Below are 21,577 nucleotides of genomic sequence, written 5' to 3'. Positions count from 1 at the left end.
TTCAGATGCTGAGAATCTCAGGCCCACAAGGCTGAGAACCTCTCATGCCCACCTGTCCTTACGGGTGTCACCTGGCCTCTGTGATTTATCACTAATAAACTTTTCCTCTGGCTGAAGAAGATTTGAGTTGAATTCATTCAGCAGGGCCCGGTACCACCGTCTTGGGGTTCTAGCAGCACCCCAAAAGTCCTAGACTTCCTAGCGGTTAGGATTCGGCGCTTTCACTGCTGCGGCCCGGATTCGATTCCCGGTCAGGGAACCATATGAAGAGGTCTAGGTTGACCACTAGGTTGAATCAGGGAAAGCTTCACAGACCACATCAGACTTCTTTGTTTTAAAGACTTGGGAATCTCCCTTTTTTCCAAAAGTTAAGCCAAGACATTAAAACAACTTTTCCTATGCTAATAACATGTTTATTCACCTGAACTATAAGACATCATATTGTAAAGAAGTACTATTTGACTGTAAATTTAGCTTCTTCTGTTACCTGTTTTGCTCTGGTAAAGTTTAAGGAAAGAAATGTTGACTTACCTGTATGAGGTCTGGTAACTGCACTCTCATAGAGTGGGATGCCTTCACCCACATTATTAAATGCTTTCAGGGTGATCACGTAGTGGGAGCTTGGATCTAAAAGAAACATCATTAATGAGAATTTAAAAACAACTTATCATTAAATTGTTAATCAGTCTGAGAGGATGACATGTATATGCACATATACTTTTATGTGTGTGTATGTCATTTCTCAGCCTGTTCCTCTGAATATGCTCCTCCTTCAAGCCAGGATGCCCTCCTTCTCCTCTGTGTATTTCAGTCCTAAATAGCCTTCAAAGCTAAAAAGCTCCCCTGAACAGAAGAATAACAGCTTCTTCCACTTCTACCACACTTTTAAAAAGGGCTTTCCTTACTCTGATGTTTCTCATCTCTGAGCTATTGTCAGGATTCACCACCACATACATGGTCTAGTCCTTAAATCTTGTTTTAAGTGGGCTGGCCTTGTTTCTGTGCCACTGCAGAATCTGTATTGATTCTGTATGTATTAAGAGATGTACTCATTTCCCTTGATAGAACACAAGCTCCTTGAGAACAAGAATGACTTCCTTTTTGTCAATGCACCCCCTGCACCGAGCACTGAGCCTAGTCCATGGCAGTAACTGAAACCAAGTCCTCTTGGTTTCAAGGCCAACCAGCTGTCTACCCAGTATGCCATGCTACCTATAGGAATGAATGTATCTTCTTTATTGCAGACTGAAAACAAAGTGGCCCACAACAGACACTTAAATACTGGAGGACTGTTTTTAGAACTGCTTTCTTGGGAAGATAAGAAAATACTCCTTCTATTTTTGATGCACATGGAATTTATAAAGGTAACTGGATTGTTCACTATTTGGAAGTCTTCAGAAAAAAAGTGTGAAAAAGTAAAAAATGAATGAAATATAAATGGATTTTAATCACAGCTTTGCTCAAGGTAGAAATTTAAGGATGGCAACCTTAAATTTTAAGTTTTTAAAAGTAAGATATGTATTATTAACTTAATTTGGGAAATTAGAATTTGGGAAAGTACAAATGCTTATTTGAATTAGAGTACTTTCTTTTGAAAAAATATTTATTTTTAGTTTTCAACATTCACTTCCACAGGATTTTGAGTTCCAGATTTTCTCCCTATCTCTCCTCCTCCCCTCACCCCAAGACAGCCCGCATTCTGATTACCCCTTCCCCCAATCTGCCCTCCCTTCTATCACCACTCTCCTTCTCTTATCCCCTTCCCCTTCTATTTTCCTGTAGGGTAAGATATATTTTTATACCTTATTGCCTGTGTATCTTTTTTCCCAGTTGCATGTAAAAACAATGTTTAACATTTGTTTTTAAAACTTTTGAGTTCCAAATTCTCTCCCTTCCTCCCTCCCCATCCACCCTCACTGAGGTGAGCAATTCAATATAGTTTATAAATGTATAGTCATGCAAAACACTTCCATAATAGTCATGTTGTGAAAAACTATTTCCCTCCATCCTATTCTGCCCCATTTATTCTATTCTCTCCTTTGACCCTGTCCCTCCTCAAAAGTGTTTGTTTCTGATTACCTCCTCCCTTCTATCATCCCCCTTTTATCCCTTTCCCCCCTATTTTCCTGTAGGGTAAGACAGATTTCCGTACCCAATTAAGTGTGTGTTATTCCCTTCTTAAGCCAAATCCAGTGAGAGTAAAGTTCACTCTTTCCCTCTCACCTCCCCTCTCTTCCCCTCCACTGCAAAAGCTTTTTCTTGCCTCTTTTATATGAGATACTTTACCCCATTCTACCTCTCCCTTTCTCCTTCTCCCATACATTCTTCTCTCACCCCTTAATTTTATTTTTTAAACATCATCCCTTCATATTCAACTCACCCTGTGCCCTGTCTATATATATATATATATATATATATATATATATATATATATATATATTCCCTCCAATTACCCTATTCATGGGAAAGTTCTCATGAGTTACAAATATCATCTTTCCATGTAACAGTTCAACTCTAATAAATCCCTTATGATTTGTCTTTCCTGTTTGCCTTTTCATACTTCTCTTCAGTCTTGTACTTGAAAGTCAATTTTTCTATTTAGCTTTGGCTTCTCAAATATGCTTTAAATTGCTCTACATCATTTAATATCAATTTTTCCCCCTCATTGATTACACTCAGTTTTGCTGGGTAGGTGATTCTTGGTTTTAATCCTAGCTCCTTTGACCTCCGGAATATCATTTTCCATTCAGTTCTGGTCTTTTCATCAAGAATGCTTGAAAGTCCTCTATTTCACTGAATGTCCATTTTTTTTCCCCTGAAGGATTATACTCAGTTCTGCTGGGTAGCTGATTCTTGGTTGTAATCCTATCTCATTTGCCCTCTGGAATATCACATTTCAAGACTTTTGGTCCCTTAATGTAGAAGCTGCTAAATCTTGTGTTATCCTGATTGTGTTTCCACAATACTTGAATTGTTTCTTTCTGGCTGCTTGCAATATTTTCTCCTTGACCTGGGAACTCTGGAATTTGGCTATGATATTCCTAGGAGTTTTCCTTAGAGGATTTCTTTCAGGAGGTGATAAGTGGATTCTTTCCATTTCTATTTTACCCTCTGGTTCTAGAATATCAGGGCAGTTTTCCTTGATAATTTCTTGAAAGATGATTTTCTAGGCTCTTTTTTTGATTATAGCTTTCAGGTAGTCCAATAATTTTTAAATTATCTCTCCTAGATCTATTTTCCAGATCAGTTGTTTTTCCAATGAGATATTTCACATTTTCTATTTTTTCATTCTTTTGGTTTTATTTCATAATGTCTTGATTTCTCATAGCTTCCATTTGCTCCATTCTAATTTTTAAGGAATTCTTTTCTTCAGTGAGCTTATGGACCTCCTTTTCCATTTGGCCAATTCTGCTTTTTAAGCACTCTTCTCCTCATTGGCTTTTTGGACCTCTTTTGCCATTTGTTCTAGTCTATTTTTTAAGGTGTTATTTTCTTCAGTATTTTTTTGGGTCTCCTTTGCCAAGCTGCTGACTCATTTTTCATGATTTTCTTGTATCACTCTCATTTCTCTTCCCAATTTTTCCTCTACTTCTCTTACTTGATTTTCAAAATCCTTCCATGGCCTGAGACCAATTCATATTTTTCTTGAAGGCTTTGGATGCAGGAGCTTTGACTTTGTTGTCTTCCTCTAAGGGTATGTTTTGATCTTCCTTGTCTCCAAAGTAAGATTCTATAGTCTGCGGTTTTTTTTTTTCATTGTTTGGTCATTTCCCCAGATAATTACTCGACTTTTTAACTCTTTGTTAAGGACAGGCTCTGCATCTAGTGTAGAGGGCATATTGCCCCAAGCTGCAGGGGTTTTGTGTAGCTGTTTTCAGAGATTCTTCTAGGGATCCATAAGTTTTCAGTTCTTCCAAGGTGTATGATCAAAGGAGAGGTGTTTATTCCTCCCCAGCCAGCGTTCTGGTCTGTGAGTGATCACAGGCACTCTTTTCTACCTGAGAGTTCCCTCTTCACTGCATCTACATGCTCTGTTATGCCAGTGTTCCTCCTTTTTCCAGGCCTGCCACCCGGGACTGTGACCCAAATCCAATTATGGGCAAATCAATAGAATCATGTGTCAGTGCCAGCAAAGAGATCTCTGTAATGTCCTTCTGATCAGCTGTTTGATCCCCTTACCATTTGTGGGCTGAGATCTCCAGAAGCAGCTGCTGCCACTGTCACCACCACCACGCTAGTTGTGTGCTGAGGCCGGGGGTGGCCTGTGCTCCTCTCTCACCCACGTCCAACAGACCTTTCCTACTGACTTTCTAAGCTGTCTTTAGCACTGGGTTAGGAAGTCTGGAAACTGCCACGGCTGGCAATGATTCAGTCCCCTGAGGCCTGTTCTAGGCCTACTGAGACCCAGTCTGTGCCTGCGTGACCTGCACTAGACTGTGCTCCTCTTTCAGCCTGGCACAACAGACCTTTCCCATTGACCATCTAGGTTGTCTTGGGCTGGAAATTGTTTCATTCTGTGAATTTTGTGGGGTCTGCTGCTCGAGAATTTGTTTATGGTAATTTTTTACAGGCATCTGGAGGGCTTTGGGGGAGAGCTCAAGCGAGTCCCTCCTTTTACTCCACCACCTTGGCTCCACCTCCCTCCCCCCAAATTAGTATGCTTTCTACTTGAAAATATTCCCACAGTAGATGGTGGACCCAAGATAACAGAGTAATAGGAAGAAGTACATCTGAGTTCTTCCCTATAACAGCTCTAAGGAGATCTAGAAAACACATCAGACTGACTGGGAAATGTAAGAAAAAAAAATCACAGTAAGTAATTTTTCCAGACAAGATCTGCACAGGGAGATAGCAGAGAGGTCTGTGGATGATAGGGACAGGGGTCCAGTTAGGATTGGCCATGCCAAATATTCTAGCATAGAAAGTGAAAGAGAAACAAGGTCTCCTATGCCTGCAAGGGCCCCACCTTGCACACGTCACAGGAACAAACGTCAACTGGCAAGTCTGTTGTTCACAACCCAGCTCCAGGTCAAAGAGCCAGGGTGGACTGAGAAGGGGGTCCCTAGGGCTGGTATTTCAGGGTGAGGAGCAGCAGTAGGCCTTAGGCTTTGCATGGAGCATGGAGAACGTTCAGAATCAAGCATCTTCTCAGTCTCAATTTCACCTCCTGCCCTAGTTACAGTGTAAAGCAGAATAACCAGGTCATGACCTCCAGACCAAACGCAAGTCTTCAGTTCTCTCCTTTTGAATCAGCAGAACTTTCCAGCTGGCCAACAGTGGCTATGCCCAGAAGCAATCTACTGGAATTCCAACAGTGGTAAGCCCACAGGTCTGCTGCTCAGACCAGAGGGGCAGCGACCAAACTTTGCCCTTTATCAAACACAACTGTGAGCACTGAAAGCCTGCAGGTCCTCAGCCTAAGCTGCTCCTGGAAAAATACAACATTCAGTAGCCCACACTAAAGCAGCAATAGGACCAACTCAGGTATTAGCTCCAAAAGTACAGAAATCCTGGCTGTAACATAAAGTCCAAAGTTAGAAACAGATTAGAAGAATGAAGAAAAAAAGAATCCCATAATGATGATGATGGTGGTAAGAGCTAATATTTATATAGCTCCTACTATGTGCCGGCACTGTGCTCAGCATGTTTTATAGATATTCTCTCATTTGATCCTCACAACAATCCTAGGAGGTAGGTGCTATTATGATCATCCCAATTTTACAGGTGAGAAAACTGAGGCAAACAGAAGTTAAATAACTTGCTCAGCATTACACAGTTATTAAAGAGTCTAAGGTCAAATCAAGACCTCTCATCAAAGACTCAGATCTTCCTGACTCCAGGCCCAGCACTCTATCCATCATACTACTATGCTGCTCATAAAAAGCTATTACAATGACATGGATAATCAAGACATAAACCTAAAACAGAATGACTTTAAAACAATTACAAGCAAAGTCTCAAAGGGAAAACACAACTCAGGCACACGTTCAACTAGAACTCCTGGAAGAGATGAAGTAACAGTTTTAAAAAGAGTTAGAAATATTTTTTTCTAAAAGCGAAGTAGGGGACAATGGGAACAGAAATGAGCTATGGAATGAAAAATTGCAAAGGGAACTAATGGCTTGGCATAAGAGGCACAAAACACTGCCCAAGCAATAAACTCTCTGCAAATCAGACTTGACCAAATGGAAGCTAATGACTCCACGAGACAACAGAAAATATCCAAACGCTATCAAAAGTGGCAGTGAGGTGGCATAGCGGATAGCGTGCAGGCCCTGGAGCCAGGAGGACCTGAAGTCAAAGCAGGTCTATGACACTTGACACTTACTAGCTGTGTGACCCTAGGCAGGTGTCTTAACTCTGAATGCCTCAAAAAAACAAAAGACTAGAAAAATAGAAGAAAATTTAAGGTATCTCAGAGCAAAAACTGACCTGAAAAACAGAACTAAGGTGAAAAAATTTAAGAATCATTCAAGAGGGGGAAAGGGAGAGGAAGGATGGTAAGCAGACAGAAGTTTATACACAGAAGAAGGGGTGGGGGAGTGGGTAACACTTGAGCCCCCTTCTCATCTAAACTCCTCAGAGGGAAGAATATGCACGTCCATAAAGCCAGGCACAGAAATTAATTTCACTCAACAAGGAAACAGAAGGGAAAGGAAGACAAGGGAATAAGAAGTAGTATAGATTAAGGAAGGAATTAGTTCTAAGCAAAACAAACTCTAAGGATGTACAAAAATACACTTAGTAAAGCTTTTTGTGTTGGCAAATTATTGGAAACTGAGGGGGTTCCTGTAAATTGGGAAATGACTGAAAAAGTTATGATATATGAATATGATGAAATACTAGTGTACTATAAGAAATACTGAAAGGGATGGTTTCAGAGAAACCTGTGAAGACTTATATGAATGGATGCAGTGAGAAGTGACCAGAACCAGAACACTTTGTAGGATAATAATAGCACTGCGGTAATAAACAACTCTGAAAGACTTAGGGATTTTGATCAAAACAACAACCAACCCACGATTCCAGAGGACTTATGATGAAACATGCTGGTCACTCCCTGGTAGAAATGTAAAAGACTCAGAGTACAGGTGAGACCTACTCATTTGCTTATGGCCAATGTAGGAATTTGTTTTGCTTGACTAAGAATGTTTCTAACAGGGGTTTTGCTTTCCTTTTTTCCTCAACTGGGGGAGGGATGAAGTGGGAGGGAGAGAAAGCAGATTTTTGTTGACTGATTATATTTTAAAAGTTTAATAAAAACAAAAATAAGAAAACATTGCCATAATTCTCAAAAGTATTCTCTTCTATGGCATCTTCTTCCACTTCTCCCACTTACCTAGGTTCTCAATTGTATAGTAGCGCTGCTTGTAGTCCACTTTAATAGTCTGAGCATGGGGGCTGCCAAGTCCATAGCCGATGGCGTAGCCTCTGACCACAATGTTCTGGTTTTCTGGAGGAGTCCAGCTCACTACAATACTAGTAATAAGTGGGCGGACATGGAGAGAACTAGGAACTTCAGGAACACGAGTTTCTGTGCAAGAAAAGATAAAAGCAAGGTGTGACTGACCTTATATTCAAACAGTTGCTAATGCTTAGCAACTATTCAAACGGTGTTTAGGCCCCTGTTTTTCCATGCCCATTTCTAAGAGCAGGGTAAGAAGCCAGATGTTGGTATACAAGGAAGTAGGCACACTCGTAGTACTGTTTAATTCGGCCCATGGCTCTGTCTCATTGAGAGATGAAGAAAAAAAACCAAACAGCCAGCTATCCTAAGCATTAATGCCAAAGTATTCTACTTGGCTGTAAAACATAGAGGATTTAAATATGACAGTAGAAACTGCAAGTCACAATAATGACTATCTCCCTGGAATGTTACCTGTTATTTATTTATTTTTTAAAGAGCAGAGTAGAGAAAAGCTAAATAAATAAATTTTCAATTATACAACAGGGACAATTTCCCTTGCTTCAACAACAGTTAATGTTATCTAAGTCTTTTCTATTAAAACACTGATCTCTTTCTCTTTGCTTTTACTAAGACATCTCTTGTTGTTATGCTTCTGGGGATTTAACCACAGAGACCTTGCCATTCTTTTCCAGGAAAATTTTCCTAAAGGTTTTTTAAGTAGTAGAAACTGCCTCACTGAATGCATTGTGGCTATTCTGCCTCACTCCAAATGCAGGAGAGATGGCTCTACTTTTGGAATGTAAGAAGAAAGTAAGTTGTTTGAGCCTTGGTTGTTTTCCTTGGGAAATAGTTAGAAACATAAGAAAAGGGTCTAAAATAATGAAGAACAACTCATCAACAGGCATATCCCAAAATAACTTTGCAGCAGGAATAAACATAGCTTGTTCAATGTCTTCTAATAATTATTAGTCTTTTATGTTCTAAGCGAATTGCTTTATCTAGAGATTAAATCTCTCCAATCTGTTCTTCAGCCTGATAGCTAACACTTAAAATAAAAATACCTTCTGCATTTCTTTGTAAAATAAACCCAGTCATAATTTTGGTAATTGCCTTTACCCCCATGTACAAATCTCCTAAAAGTGCTGTATAGATATTCATAAGAAATAAGCCTTTCAAAGAATAAAATTCCAGTACTAGGTCACAGTTAGCAACAGAGTCTAAGCAATGGGCCTTAAAAGACCAAAATACTATTGTAGCAATTTAGAGGATTTTTCTCTAAAAATCAGCTTCCTGTTTTTTACTTTCTTTTTCCTTGCTAAAGAAGATTTTTTTTGGCTATTTCATTTTTTACATTACTTAAATTTCCCCATTAGCTGCCCTTTCACTCTCAGAAAGCCATCTTTTATAACAATTTTTAAAAAAGAAAAATAGGAATAGAAAAAAAATCATATATTGAAAAAACTAGCAACACACGTAGTGTTCTAAACCTGTTCCTCTCTTTCCTTGCTAAGGAGTAAGGCAAAGTGTTTTCAGCATTTTATTTTCATTGCTATTGTAATCCCCATTTCACAGATGAAAAAAATTGAGGCTCATCAGACAGCAAAAGTGACAGGTCAAGAGGAATATACACCCAGATCTTCTTTACGCCAAGGTCACCACCCTAGCCACTTTACCATGCTATCTCTATTTGTATTACTTTCTCAAATCAACAAGAACTCCAGTATAACAGAAAGGCTAACTATTTCACGTTAAAAATAAAGTCAAGTATTTAAGTAAAAGATTGAAACCAAAATGCTATTGGTTCACAGAGTTTCTCACTGTAGTACACTGGAAAGTGTTAAGATTAGGATGCAGGAGACATAGGTTTGATTCCAACACTTAACAGACTATAATCCGGAACAAAACACATGACTACTCTGAGCCCTGGTTCCCTCATCAGTAAAATGGGGAAGATAACAGGAGCTGAGCTTGTCTCCCAGGGGTGTCATAAGAAAAGTGCTTTATCTACCCTCCACCTTTTCCTCCCCTCTCCATTATTTTGTATCTCTGAAATTCCAATTGTTTCTGTGTGTGCATATGTATGTGTGTGTGTGTGTGTGTTTTAGTAGTAACTAAAAGCATTTAAATGACTACACACAAGTCTTCCTGTGTTATCGTCTGAATAAACTTAGGACCTATGCTTTACATACGAGGAAACTGAGGCTCAGAGAGATTAAGTGAATTTCCAGTGCCAGTCAGTAAGACTAGCCCCAGCTATGCTTGGATTCTCAGGATGATGCTCTTCCCACTGCACCCCAAGGCCTCTCAGGCATACATATCCTCATTTAGGCAGCACATACACCCCTGCGTCACTCACCTAAGTCACAGATCATTAGACTTGGAAGGAACCTCATACATCATCTGGTCCAGCTGCCACATTCTACAGACTGAAGCCCACAGGGGTTAACTGACTTGCCTGAGGTCACACATCTAGCAGGTTAACAGAGCCAGGGCTAAGTAGACAAGACTCATATGGAGATTCAATTTTCAACAAACTCATGGAGCCTAGAGTTAGGGAAGGAAGGGAATTTGGGACTAAGGGAAAGGCATGATTTAAATAAATGGGATCAGACGCAAATTTTACAACATCTACTTATACATGACCTCGGTTCATAGCTGTTCTAAAGTACAGCATGTTTTCATTTTTATTTATTCTTGTTTTTTTCTGTTGTATATATTTTAAAAAATACTGTGGGATATACACTCCTACACCTCTGCTGAATAATTAGAAAGAATAACCAAATCAATTCACAGTGATGTTTAAAAATTTTCAAATGATACACCATGCCTTGTTTGTTCATTAATTTGGCTTTGTAATAAGCTCTGTAAGAGGGGGACCCAGAACACGTTGCCCCCTAGCCCTACTCATTAACACTTACCGTCTAGGTCACTTTCAAACGTTTCTGCAGACATCCACTCTGTAGCTGGCCCCGTCCCATTGACAGTAAGTGCAGCCACTCGGAAGTTGTACTCAGTGCCCCGATCAAGACCTAAGGTTCAAACAAGAAAACTCACGTGGGAAAGACAACAACAAGAGAGAACAAATGGACTGTTTCTCATTCTAAAGGCTTGTATTTTAAACTTAGTTTGATGGTAAGATCTTATTAATATTTCACTATTTTTCAGATAATAAAAGATTTTGGAAATGGAAATTTTAAGTAGGCTAATAATTTCTGATCCTAAAAGCAGCTATTTTATATGTAAACTTAGTGTGACAGACCTTGTCACATCCCACTCAATACCAAGATATATAGGTTACTGCTGTCTTGACAAAGTCTAGGTCAAAGTTAAGAGTCAATCTGATGCAACATATTTAGAATTGTAACCTAAGGGCAGAAATCATAATGGGCAAAGCTCTCAGTAGAATGCTTGACTATTTTTTCTAGGGCTTGGTGAGATTTTAGAGATCACCCATTCACTTTCTTTTTACAAGTGAAAAAACTAAAAGCCCAGAGGACACCAAGGTCACAGAGTGAGTAAGTGGTTCAAACAGAACTCAAGGACAGAATCAAGCTGGCCCCAAAGATGCCCAGAGCTAGAACAGAACAGAATGTTTCCTTTCGGGTTCTCTAAGTTTTCTGTCAAATATATTTTTCCCGTTAATTTTCCCAGGCCACGTGCCATGCCTACCGGTGCCTACAATAAATCAGTCTCCTCTAAGAACAAAGCCCAGCTTGCTCAGCCAGCTGCAGCCAACTCCCCACCCCTACCTCCACCCGCAACTGGATTTCCAGCTTTCAATCTCAATGCCAAGTAGCTGTCTGAACTTTTCCCAGAACAGCAGGAGAATGCCATAGACAGGACTGACTGAAGGTCACACAAGGAAGAAGCACCAGAACTAAGCTTTGAACTCAGGTGCTGTGACTTGAAATCCAGGCATCTTTCTGTGATAGCAAGCGTAGCTGACCAAATGGAGAACAGAGAACCAGAACACTTGACTTCTAACTCAGCCTTGACATCACCTCCTCTCATCTAGAAGACAACAGGACTGGACTGGATGATCTCCAAGGCTCCTTCTGGCTCTAAAATGCTATTTGATGAAGAAGGAAGCATATGAAGTATATATTTCAGAAAAGCTATGGTCTGCCTTACAAGTATATTTGACTACACTTATTGTTCCAAATATTAAAATGATTAGTTTTTTGATGTGCACAGTCCATGAAGTATTTTAAATAAGGAATACTGAATAATACTAATATATTTAACATATTAAATATTTAATATACAATTATATAGCTGACATGTGCCCAATAGGAAAACCTCCATCTCCCAGAATGTTTAGGACACAGGACTAACTTATTAACAGGCAGTACCCCGCACAAAGAGCACTGGGTCAGGGGTAAAATAACCTGGATTCCAATTCTGGCTCTGCCTCTTATCACCTGTGTGACCCTGGGAAAGGCACTTAGTGTTGCTGGGAATTAGTGCTTTCTTCACTGAAATGAAGAGACTGGAGTAGATGACCTTTATGGTTCCTTTCTAGATCTAAATCTTATGAATCTGGGACACTGAGAAAATTTCTAGATTACTAATGTCCCCCATCAGTCATTTTTCTTTCTTAGATTCTCACTCAAATGCCTCTCACCTATACCTTTCCCCACTTTGGGTTTTGGATGTTTACAAAAAACCCATCGTCTTGTTATAGAATGTTCCTAATGTCCTTTTTATAAATGTTAATCCTTTTTAATAAAAACATTTATCTTGAAAATATTTTTATTGACTATTTTATCTTTATATCATCTACATTTCCCAATGTTTACCACACATCAAGCACTGGGGATACAAATACAACAGCAGAGAAGGCCCTTGTATTCCAGGAGCTCACATTCTAATAGAGATAGTAGGAAGAGGCTACATACCTGGGGAAGTGGTGGACAGGGAAGTACACTTTGGTCCAGTATGTTATTTGGATAGTGAGTAAGGCCATATGAGAGTATCTAACACTACAGGACATACCTGGAAGGCATATTTCTAGGAACAATGGTGGCATTTGTTTGCTTATGGTCCTAAGAAGAGAGTTGTGGAGGAAAGGGAAGGTGAGGCTGCTATTGAGGTAACTGGGGAGTAGGGATGGAAGCGAAACATTGCTAAGATCTACTTGAAATAGTGGCCAAGTGAAGCTGGCAGCAATGAGGATGGGGGGCCCCACGGATAAAGCTCCAGAGAGAAAAGGGCTAAAACCTCTAGGTCACAGTTTCTGGACCAGGTAGCAGAGCAGTTGGTGATAAGATGGCTTTTCCTGGCTTACTTGAGACAAGTCATATCCCATCAAGGCTCATTAATATCTAGATGAGATATTTACTTCGTGGTATCAAGATTCCCTAGTTTACTTAGTTAATATTATTCATATTCTGCAACTTACTAAGTAAAGTTCTCCGAGGATTCAAGCATTCTCCATATTCTTCTTCCTGAACTTTGTGGACATTTTTGTAACCTTGCCCAGAATTACCAACCGGCAGGAAGCACCTCTTCTTCTAGTGGCCTTTCATTCAGAACTTGTGGATGCTCATCAGCAGACTCTCCTGGGCCCCATTCTCCTTCAACCCCCTGATTAGCTGCCATGGTACAGATGTTCTTCCTTAGCCTTCCTTTTCTGGGTCACATGTTCCTGCTCTCCAGCATCCTGACACAGATTTGGATTCTTATCTGCTTTCTGGGTATATTTCTACTTCTTTGTTTTCCTCTTGAGGCATTTATTTCATTCTTTCAAGGAACAACTCATTCTTCCTGACTATCTGGAAAGTAAAGAAGCATTCTTCTACTCATCCAGGTGAAACCAATGATGTGTTCTGGATTCAGGCACTCACCAGTTGGCTCTGGAAGACACCCAATCTACCTTATTGGAGAGACCGCTGCAATAGCCTCCTCACTGATCTCTCTACTTCACATTTCTTCTCTCCAGTCCATCTGGCACACAGCTGCCAGAGTCACATTCCCAAAGCAAAGATTTGACCACATCACTTCTCTGCTGGGTAAACTCCCTGGCGTCCTATTGCCTTCTGATCAGGGGCAAACTCCCCTGCTTGGCTTTCCAGTCTATGAAACTGGCTTGACCGCATTTCTTCACCTCTAAGATCACCTCCCCTGCCTGGAATGCTCTCTCCCCTGGTCTCTGCCTCTGAATTCCCTTCAAAGCACAGCCCAAGCACACCTTTTCCAGACACTGGCCTTTCTTGCCTCACCACCCCATCCCCCTAGCTTTCTGGGACTGGTCCTCAGGTCCACTGAAGCCCTGGATGGGGACCTTCTCCACCAATGCAGATAACTATTAGTGGCCTTACAAGGTGGCCTGGGCCCTGACAAGCTCCATAACCTGTCCAGGGGCCCCCAGGATGTCAGAACCAGACTCCAAGGCTGGCCCTCTGTTCATGAGGTTATGTCTGGTTGCATTCTTCATTCCCATGTTTGCTGTGCGGATACTTCTATGTTTACAAGCTGTCTCCCACAACAGAATATCGGCTTCCTGAGGGCAGAAAGATTCTGCCCGGTTTCTGTATCCTAAATGCCTGGCACGTAGTAGTGCTCAATCCATGCTAATTCTCACTAATTAATTCTCCTCACCCTAAAATGACCTGTTTCTCCCATCTGTTCGCTGGCCTCTGGACCCCAAAGGAGGCTTTTTGTACAAAGGCTCCTCGGCTACTCTGCCCTCAGTGTCATTTCTTTTTGTGTGTGTGTGAGGTGATCAGGGTTAAGTGACTTGCCCAGGGTCACACAGCTAGAAAATGTTAAGTGTCTGAGGCTGGATTTGAACTCAGGTCCTCCTGACTCCAAGGCCAGACCTCTATTCACTGCGCCACCTAGCTGTGCATACTCTGCCCCCAGTTTCATCCATATCTAAATTGCACTTCTCAGATCACTCTGTCATTATCAGACTCCTGCCAGTGCCCTAACAAATCTGAAGAAACTAAAATTCCCAGACATTTTTTATCTCTTCCCTTCTCTTTACTAGATGTTGGCTGCTCTTATCCTGACTCTTCCTTGCACACCATCTTCTATCCCTGTCCCTCTAGGCTTTTAAAGCAGGTTTTCCTGCTATCTATGAAGATACGGACTGGTCTGCCATTAGCTCCTGTTCAATATCACAATGCAAACAGCAGATGTACCTAGTTGTCACTTTTAAGTTCTTTGAAGACATCTAAATTTTTACCTGCTCCACTTCTTCCCTTCTCCTCATTTGTCCTGTTTGAGCTTGCATCTTGTCTTTATGTCATCTATTTCTTCTAGTACAGACCTTCCCAGGACTTCTAGGATTTAATCTTTTCACTCTCATCTGTTTCAATAATTTAAACTTTTACATTTAGTGCTACATGTCTACCAATATAAATGTAAAGATACTAATAAATCTCAAAGGGAAAAATATTTGCCTACAAAATAATAAGCTACAAAACAAGGTAACTGATGTCACTGCCAAACACTGTATCTGGATAATCTACACTAATCTAAAATGCTTAATAAATCTGCTACCAAAGGTTCCCCCACAATTTCAGGCCTGGAAGGCTAATTAAGACCTGCAAGGAATAAGCATAAAAAAAACCCCTTCAACATTTTTCCTTAGTGCAAAAAATGGATGGTTGTGAATTCATATTTTTATAATAGAGCTGTGGATTTTTGTTTTTAAAATTAATTCCTCAAAGTAAAAAGAACTGTCTCCTTGTATTAAGGAAAAGTAATAGGACCTAAAAAATTGAGCTATTACTTTATACTTCAGGTTTATTTTTTTAAAATAAATTTTGATTTTCAACTTTTGTTCTTACATCATCTACATTTTTCACTGAATCCTTCTTTTCCATAGTACTCCCAGAAAGACATCACATATAATAACAAACAAAATAAAAAGGAGAGAAAAGAAAGAAAAAACTGATTACATATAAAAATGTTTGAGGTTCTATTTAGCATTCCTGACTTCTGGGAAGGAGCATGGCATGTATTTTCTTAGGTCTCTTCTTTGGAGTCAGGCTTGGTGAACACAATGTTGCATCAGGTCTCATTGTCATTCTTCCTGTCTGCATTGTTACAGTTATTGTGCACACTGTTTTTATGACACAGCTGCTTAATTCCGCGTCTGTCCCCGAAGCCTCTACCATGGCTTGTGCTGTATTCTTCATGTTGTTTCCCACAGCACGGTAAGGTTCCATTCACTCATGTCCCACAAGTTTTCTGGCCACTCCATGGATCAATGGACATCTTTGTTTCCAATTGTTTGCTACTATGAAATGGATTGCTATAAACATTTTGTGGCATATACAGTCTTTCTAGCAGTGGAATCTTGGGATCACAAGGTATAGACATTTTAGTCACTTTCCTGGTATAATTCTAAATTAAGCAGTTTCTTTTAAAAAGAAAGTTCCCATCTGACTCCTTCTCATAAAAATTATATCTATGTTTTTTAGGAGACATATATGTCTTTGATTTCTTTCCTTTCTTTCTTTTTTCTTTTTGCTTTTTGGTGAGGCAGTCGTGGTTAAGTGACTTGCCCAGGGTCACACAGTGATCCTGTCAAGTGTCAAGTGTCTTGAACTTGGGTCCTCCCGACTCCAAGACCAGAGCTCTATCTACTGTGCTACCTAGCTGGCCCATGTCTTTGGTTTCTTAGGTTTACCTATCCTTACATCTAATTTGTTCATCATGCATTCAGTTATTCTACTGACTGCCCTTCAAGAAAGCCTTAAAAGTGGAAGTCCTAACTATGCATGTAGGACGGTCTAAGCCTAGTTCCTGATGATGTTGGCACTCCATATTTGCTCAGAAACTGACCCCAAGCACCATCTATGTGCTGCCTTTGGCTATCAAGACCTTGAAAGACAGCTATGGGAATCATACCTACTGCAATTTGAGTCAATATGCTGAAGCCTATTTACTCCCCACTAGCACAATTAATCATATTACAGAAGAAAGCTTTATTAAAAGGAAGAAAATAAAACGGAAATCCTTGAGTGAGTGATAATTAGCACTAATGATATAGATAAATGCCCAGGGTGCCTTAAGGGGCCACACGATAGGCCTCTTTGGTGGAAGTCCTTCCACCCCAGGTAGCACAGTAATCTAGGCCAAGGGCTCACTGCTGTGAGGAGAGGGTGTTTTTTTTTTTGTTTCTTCCTCTTTCTCTCCAACCTGCTGGTACTCTGCCTGGTATTTTCACCTCCACAGAATGGCCAGCTGCTCAGACAACGTGAAGAGTTTTGAGTGATCTCTTGATTTTCTTTGCCATGTCTGCATGAAAAAAGTGAGCAAAACCTCTAGGCTTCCACCTCTCCCCTAGTCAACTCCATCTGCATCTGAAAAGCTTCCTCTCCTCTCCACACTCCTGGCCCTTTCTGCTTCACAGGTACATGCTCCAGCAGACGCACTTTTCTTTTCCTCGTTATTCATTTGGAAGAGGAAAGGAGAAAACATCCTAGCCTTCACTTTGCCACATATGGCAAACTTGTAAAGGGCTTTGATGCGAACATTTCCCTACTGTAGGAGAGGGGCCTGGTGACATTTCTACTATTCTGGGGAATTAGCTGAAGCTATGCTAACCTGGCTGACTCAAAGAAGCCCCAAGGAGCTAGCTCAGAAATAGGTGAGAAGGGCTAGAAGAGACAATAGGGCCCAAACAGAAAAAAAAAACAGCAACTGGGCTAAGGTTTCCTGGAGCAGAGAGGTTGGGGGGGGGTTCTTCTGAAGCAAAATAGTGGGGTAAGAGGGATTAGGACAGATTTCATCTCGTGGGAAAAAGAGCTCGTTAGCCCAGTGCTACTTGTACTTTATATTAAAGTGGGTGACATTTTTTTCTCATTGTTAGGAAAAGCCTTTTTAAAAACCCAAATAATTTTTGAGTAAACTAAAGGAAAAGTGAAGAACACATATGTAGCACATGGCATAGTTTGCTCGCAGAGAAAGATGTAAAGGAAGCCACAACCCAGAGCTGGGGTACCAGTGAGTGAAAAATACATCAGAACCATCATGACTGAGACTTGAAATTCTCATTTTCTTCCAAATTTCTCACAGTACAGAGGCTTTGACACTTTGCAGACCTTTCAGCTACATTTGCTTGTGAAATGCTTAAAAACTTTGTAAATCATCTTCTGACATAAAAGACAACAATTTTAAAGGGCTCATCTATAAATCTTCTACTCATTTTGTGTATTTGTAGCATCCATAATTCATAAGGTATTAAAAAAAACCACTGCATTTGACTAAACAGACACAAGCTCAAGTCTGTTCTTGTCACTCAAGGTAGATTTGATAAAAACAAGTTCTTTGCTTACACAGAACAACTATATATGAATCGTTTCTCCCCACCCCCCCACCGTTTTACAGTCATTGCTAGACAAGTTAAAGAATCCAAAGGAAGGTGAGTCATGTAGGAAAATGTTGACTGCCAATAGAGCTAGTAAAATAAGAATTTTGTCTCAATTTTCCTCTTATTTGAACTATTAAGAATATCATCAAGTAATTCTGAAAGGGCAAAAGCAAATGGAATCATCTAAACTATTTGCATAAGTCAATTAACACAATTACATATTCAGAAATGATCATACTTTCATTCTTCTTTCCAAAATGCTAAGCAGTTTACCCTCAATTAACTGAAACAGCTGTGTTCCTCCAACGCTCTCCGTAACATCACTCTTACGGGAGGATTTCCGATAGCGAATCTTGTAGCCAGTGATTTGCCCATTTTGTGTGCCTGCTGGAGGGGGGCTGCCAGTGAATCACAATACTCTGGAGAAGATAAGATTGTGGAGAAAAGTTGAGATATATCAGAGGCCTAAAACTCATGCTCCTAATGATTGCTATATATAAGAGGTTTAGGAAAAATCAATACTCACAAATAGATCAAAAGCTGAGATCATATAAAAAGACCTTACATTTATATACCACTTAATGGTTATAAACTCTTTGAGAATAGGGATCATTTCATTCTTTGTATTTGCATTCTCAGTGCCCAGCACAGGGCATGACCTTAGCCCATTTGATTCTTACACTGACCCTATGGGGTGGGCAGAATAGGCATCCCCATTTTACAGATAAAGGGACTGAGGTTCAGAGAGGTTGATTTGTCCATGGTCACATGGCAAGTAAGTGGTGAAGCCAGCACTGCACTGAGGTCTTCAGACACTAAATTTAAGTTTCTTAACTGCAAATTACACCGCGTTATGATTCTGCTTGATATGTGTGTATTTTCTGGACCAGATCTGTACTTTTGTTAGATTGGGGGCCTCCCACCCAGGGAGGGAACTCCCTGCATCTGTATAGCTCTGCAGCTTCTCTGCACCTTACAGCCTCACAGAGCTGCCTGGGCACTGAGGGTGCCTTCCCCAGAGTCACCCTGAAGGACAGCACAGATCTCTTCTGACTCTGCCAAAGGCCACAGGCTCATAAGTTAGCTAAGTTAACATGTCCCTAGGTTGTGGTAACTGAAGACATGGTTGACTTCGACAGGCTTTTCCTTCTTTTTTTTTTTTTCCCTCTGAAGAGCTAATCCTTTTGAGGACTGTAATAGCTCTGGTCCCAAAGCACTTCAGAGTCTACATGCTTTCCTCACAGCAACCCTGTGAAATACATAGTTCATAATCATCATCTTCATTTTCCAAAAAAAGCAAACTGAAGCTTGGGCAGCTGGCCCCAGGTCACCCACGTAATAAGTAGGAGAGATGGCCAGGCTTGGGGCTCTTCCTGCTGGCCTCCTTATGCTGCTTTTGACTCCCAGCAGATGGTCAGTCATGCAAAGGCCTGGTGACGCTGGAGAGCAGAGTCCTCGGGCCGAGCTCTCTGAGAACAATGGGTGAATGGACAAGCTGAGCTGCAGTTCCCACACCTTTGTCCCTCTCACACTGCTTAGCTCTTGTGTTCTGCTCTCTGAAAACACTTTAGGAGCATCATATAACTAAGACCACACTAGAGAAGAGATGGTCCTGGTACAGTAATCACATCCTGGAAGGGTCCCACCAGGACTTCCTTCTAGGCAATCCCCAGAGGCTTAGAGAGAGACCAATGCAAATGGAAAGTCTGGCGCACACACTTTTACCTTGGAATTTCTCACTTCTAAGGACAGGTTCTGAGGAGCAGCACTGGGGACTAGAAATGTGAAATAAAAAGGACAAGGTTAGATCTCCAATCACCCGCAAGGACACCTGTTTCACTATACTTCACATGCAGATGCCATTTGTCAACAAGAGCCCTTCAGTTGCCATGTGGCTCTTCAGTTCCTAACTGGCTAACAAATATCAGGATTTCCCTAAGTTGGTCAGCACTGTCTCCTTCAAGGAAGGCATTTGGAAGGCTGCATATTTAGGTTGAGCAGTGCTGCCACCACTCAAAAATATTTTTGAAACTCTTTGGAAACTAGCACTTTTGGCCTGTCCTCAGTGGTGACATATCTTTCTTTTGAAAACAGATTTAATTTTTGTAAATAACCAAGGATCATTCAGGACCACACCTAGAGAATGAGATGATATATAAAGCCAGGTTTTTCTAATTAAAAAGCATTTGTGACAACACAATGATGCAACCAATTTTTGGACATGACTTATATGGTGACTCTGAAGAAAGTTCCCAAAGGAGTTCCAGATATGCTTTCAACTCTGGCATGGTCAATACTCAATAGATAAAAATGGAGGCTTACTGAGGTGGTAGAAAGAGTAATCAATGAGAAGTCAGATCAGTGGGTCCTAGCCCCAGGTCTGCCACAAATCAGTTATGTAACTGGGGAAAAGCTGTCACTTCTCTGTTCTCAGTTTTTTTTTTCCATCTGTAAAATGATTCTGTTGTGTTTATTAAAGAATCTCATTATTTTATAGTTACATGGTATAGGTCACACTACCTTCTTGAAAACAACTGACACAATTTACCACCTCCCCTGATAAAATGACCCTAAGAACCATCTGAATAGTCAAACAGTCCTGACTATTTTCCTCTTTCATTCAAACTTAAAATTCCATCCCTCTCACTGTGATCAGTGCTAAGACTTACAATGTGAATTTTTATTTATTTCTCCATAATGACTTTGGATTTTGTAATCAAATCACCCAGTGAAAGAAAACCTACACAACTGTAAGTGTGTCTACCACGTACTTATTACCGATCATAGTGAATGCCCACATTTCTGACTTCTGAGTCACCGACACTGCTTATGTCCAATGCTCTTTGTGAACTCTCCCAATACACGGCACCTTCCAGGCCCTTTCATTCCTTCTTCTTTATCTGCCCTTACCTGAGCACATTTTATAATGCCAACATCTGTCATTTATATAAAACTCTGAAATGACTCTCTGACAATAAGTCAATTATCCTTCTGTCTTTCCCTCTGCCTCACTTTTTAAAACTACTCAATCCTTCCATTGATATTAAGTCTCATCCTCATGTTTTCTGGATTAAACTAGAGTCCCCAGAACCACACAGCACCCAGTGAGAGGGAAATGGGATGCTCCTTATGGTAACATCAATTACTATATCATCAATTACTATATCAGTCGTCTCAGTTGTGTTTGCCTCTCTGTGATCCCATTGGGGGTTTTCTTGGCAAAGATACTGGAGTAGTTTGTCTTTCCTTCTACAGCTCATTTTACAGATGAGGAAACTGAGGCAAACAGGATTAAGAGACTTGCCCAGAGTCACACAGCTAGTGAGTGTTTGAGGTCAGATATGAAATCAGGAATGAGTCTTCCTGACTTCAGGACCGGCACTCTATTCACTGCAGCACCTAGCTGCTTTGTTTAAATGAAATTCATACATTTAGCTTACAGCTATTGGTGAGAGGAGTTTGCTCAAAGCTGTATTTCATAGCCTCCACTTGAAAACATTTTTACAAACACTTGCATCGACATAATACAGAATATTTGGCTCAGAAGCTGAGAAAAAACCTCAAGCTTTTAAAGGACACATATATAAACATGAATACCACACCCACATACACATACACACACACACACACACACACACACATTTTTAAACAAAGTAGTTTTCAGACTATTAAGATTCTACTGTTATTGAACTTTGGGTAGTAGGGTACAATTCATCCATTTTGATGGAAAAGCAGCCATAAACAATGAGTACCATTTTCCTAAGAAAAATCTCATACAGGTCCAGTTAGCATGCAAACTTGATTGTTGGTCAAAAAATGTATCTCTAACAGTCAGGGCAGAC

General features: G+C 40.4%; 1 protein-coding gene across 1 annotated transcript in view; it reads right to left on the bottom strand.

Moving 5' to 3' along the window:
- The window catches only part of NEO1 (neogenin 1), a 291,634-nt gene that overhangs the window by 53,659 nt on the left and 216,398 nt on the right, over nucleotides 1-21,577 (bottom strand). The window contains 6 exon segments of the mRNA XM_078150794.1: nucleotides 532-627; nucleotides 7,340-7,534; nucleotides 10,327-10,437; nucleotides 18,009-18,123; nucleotides 18,125-18,154; nucleotides 19,461-19,510. Of these exon segments, the coding sequence (XP_078006920.1) occupies nucleotides 532-627; nucleotides 7,340-7,534; nucleotides 10,327-10,437; nucleotides 18,009-18,123; nucleotides 18,125-18,154; nucleotides 19,461-19,510 (597 nt within the window).

Source organism: Phascolarctos cinereus, unplaced genomic scaffold (genome assembly GCF_003287225.1).
Source record: "Phascolarctos cinereus isolate Bilbo 61053 unplaced genomic scaffold, phaCin_HiC Scaffold_3;HRSCAF=262, whole genome shotgun sequence".
Lineage (NCBI taxonomy): Eukaryota > Metazoa > Chordata > Mammalia > Diprotodontia > Phascolarctidae > Phascolarctos > Phascolarctos cinereus.
This window is presented reverse-complemented; position numbering and strand designations above follow the sequence as displayed.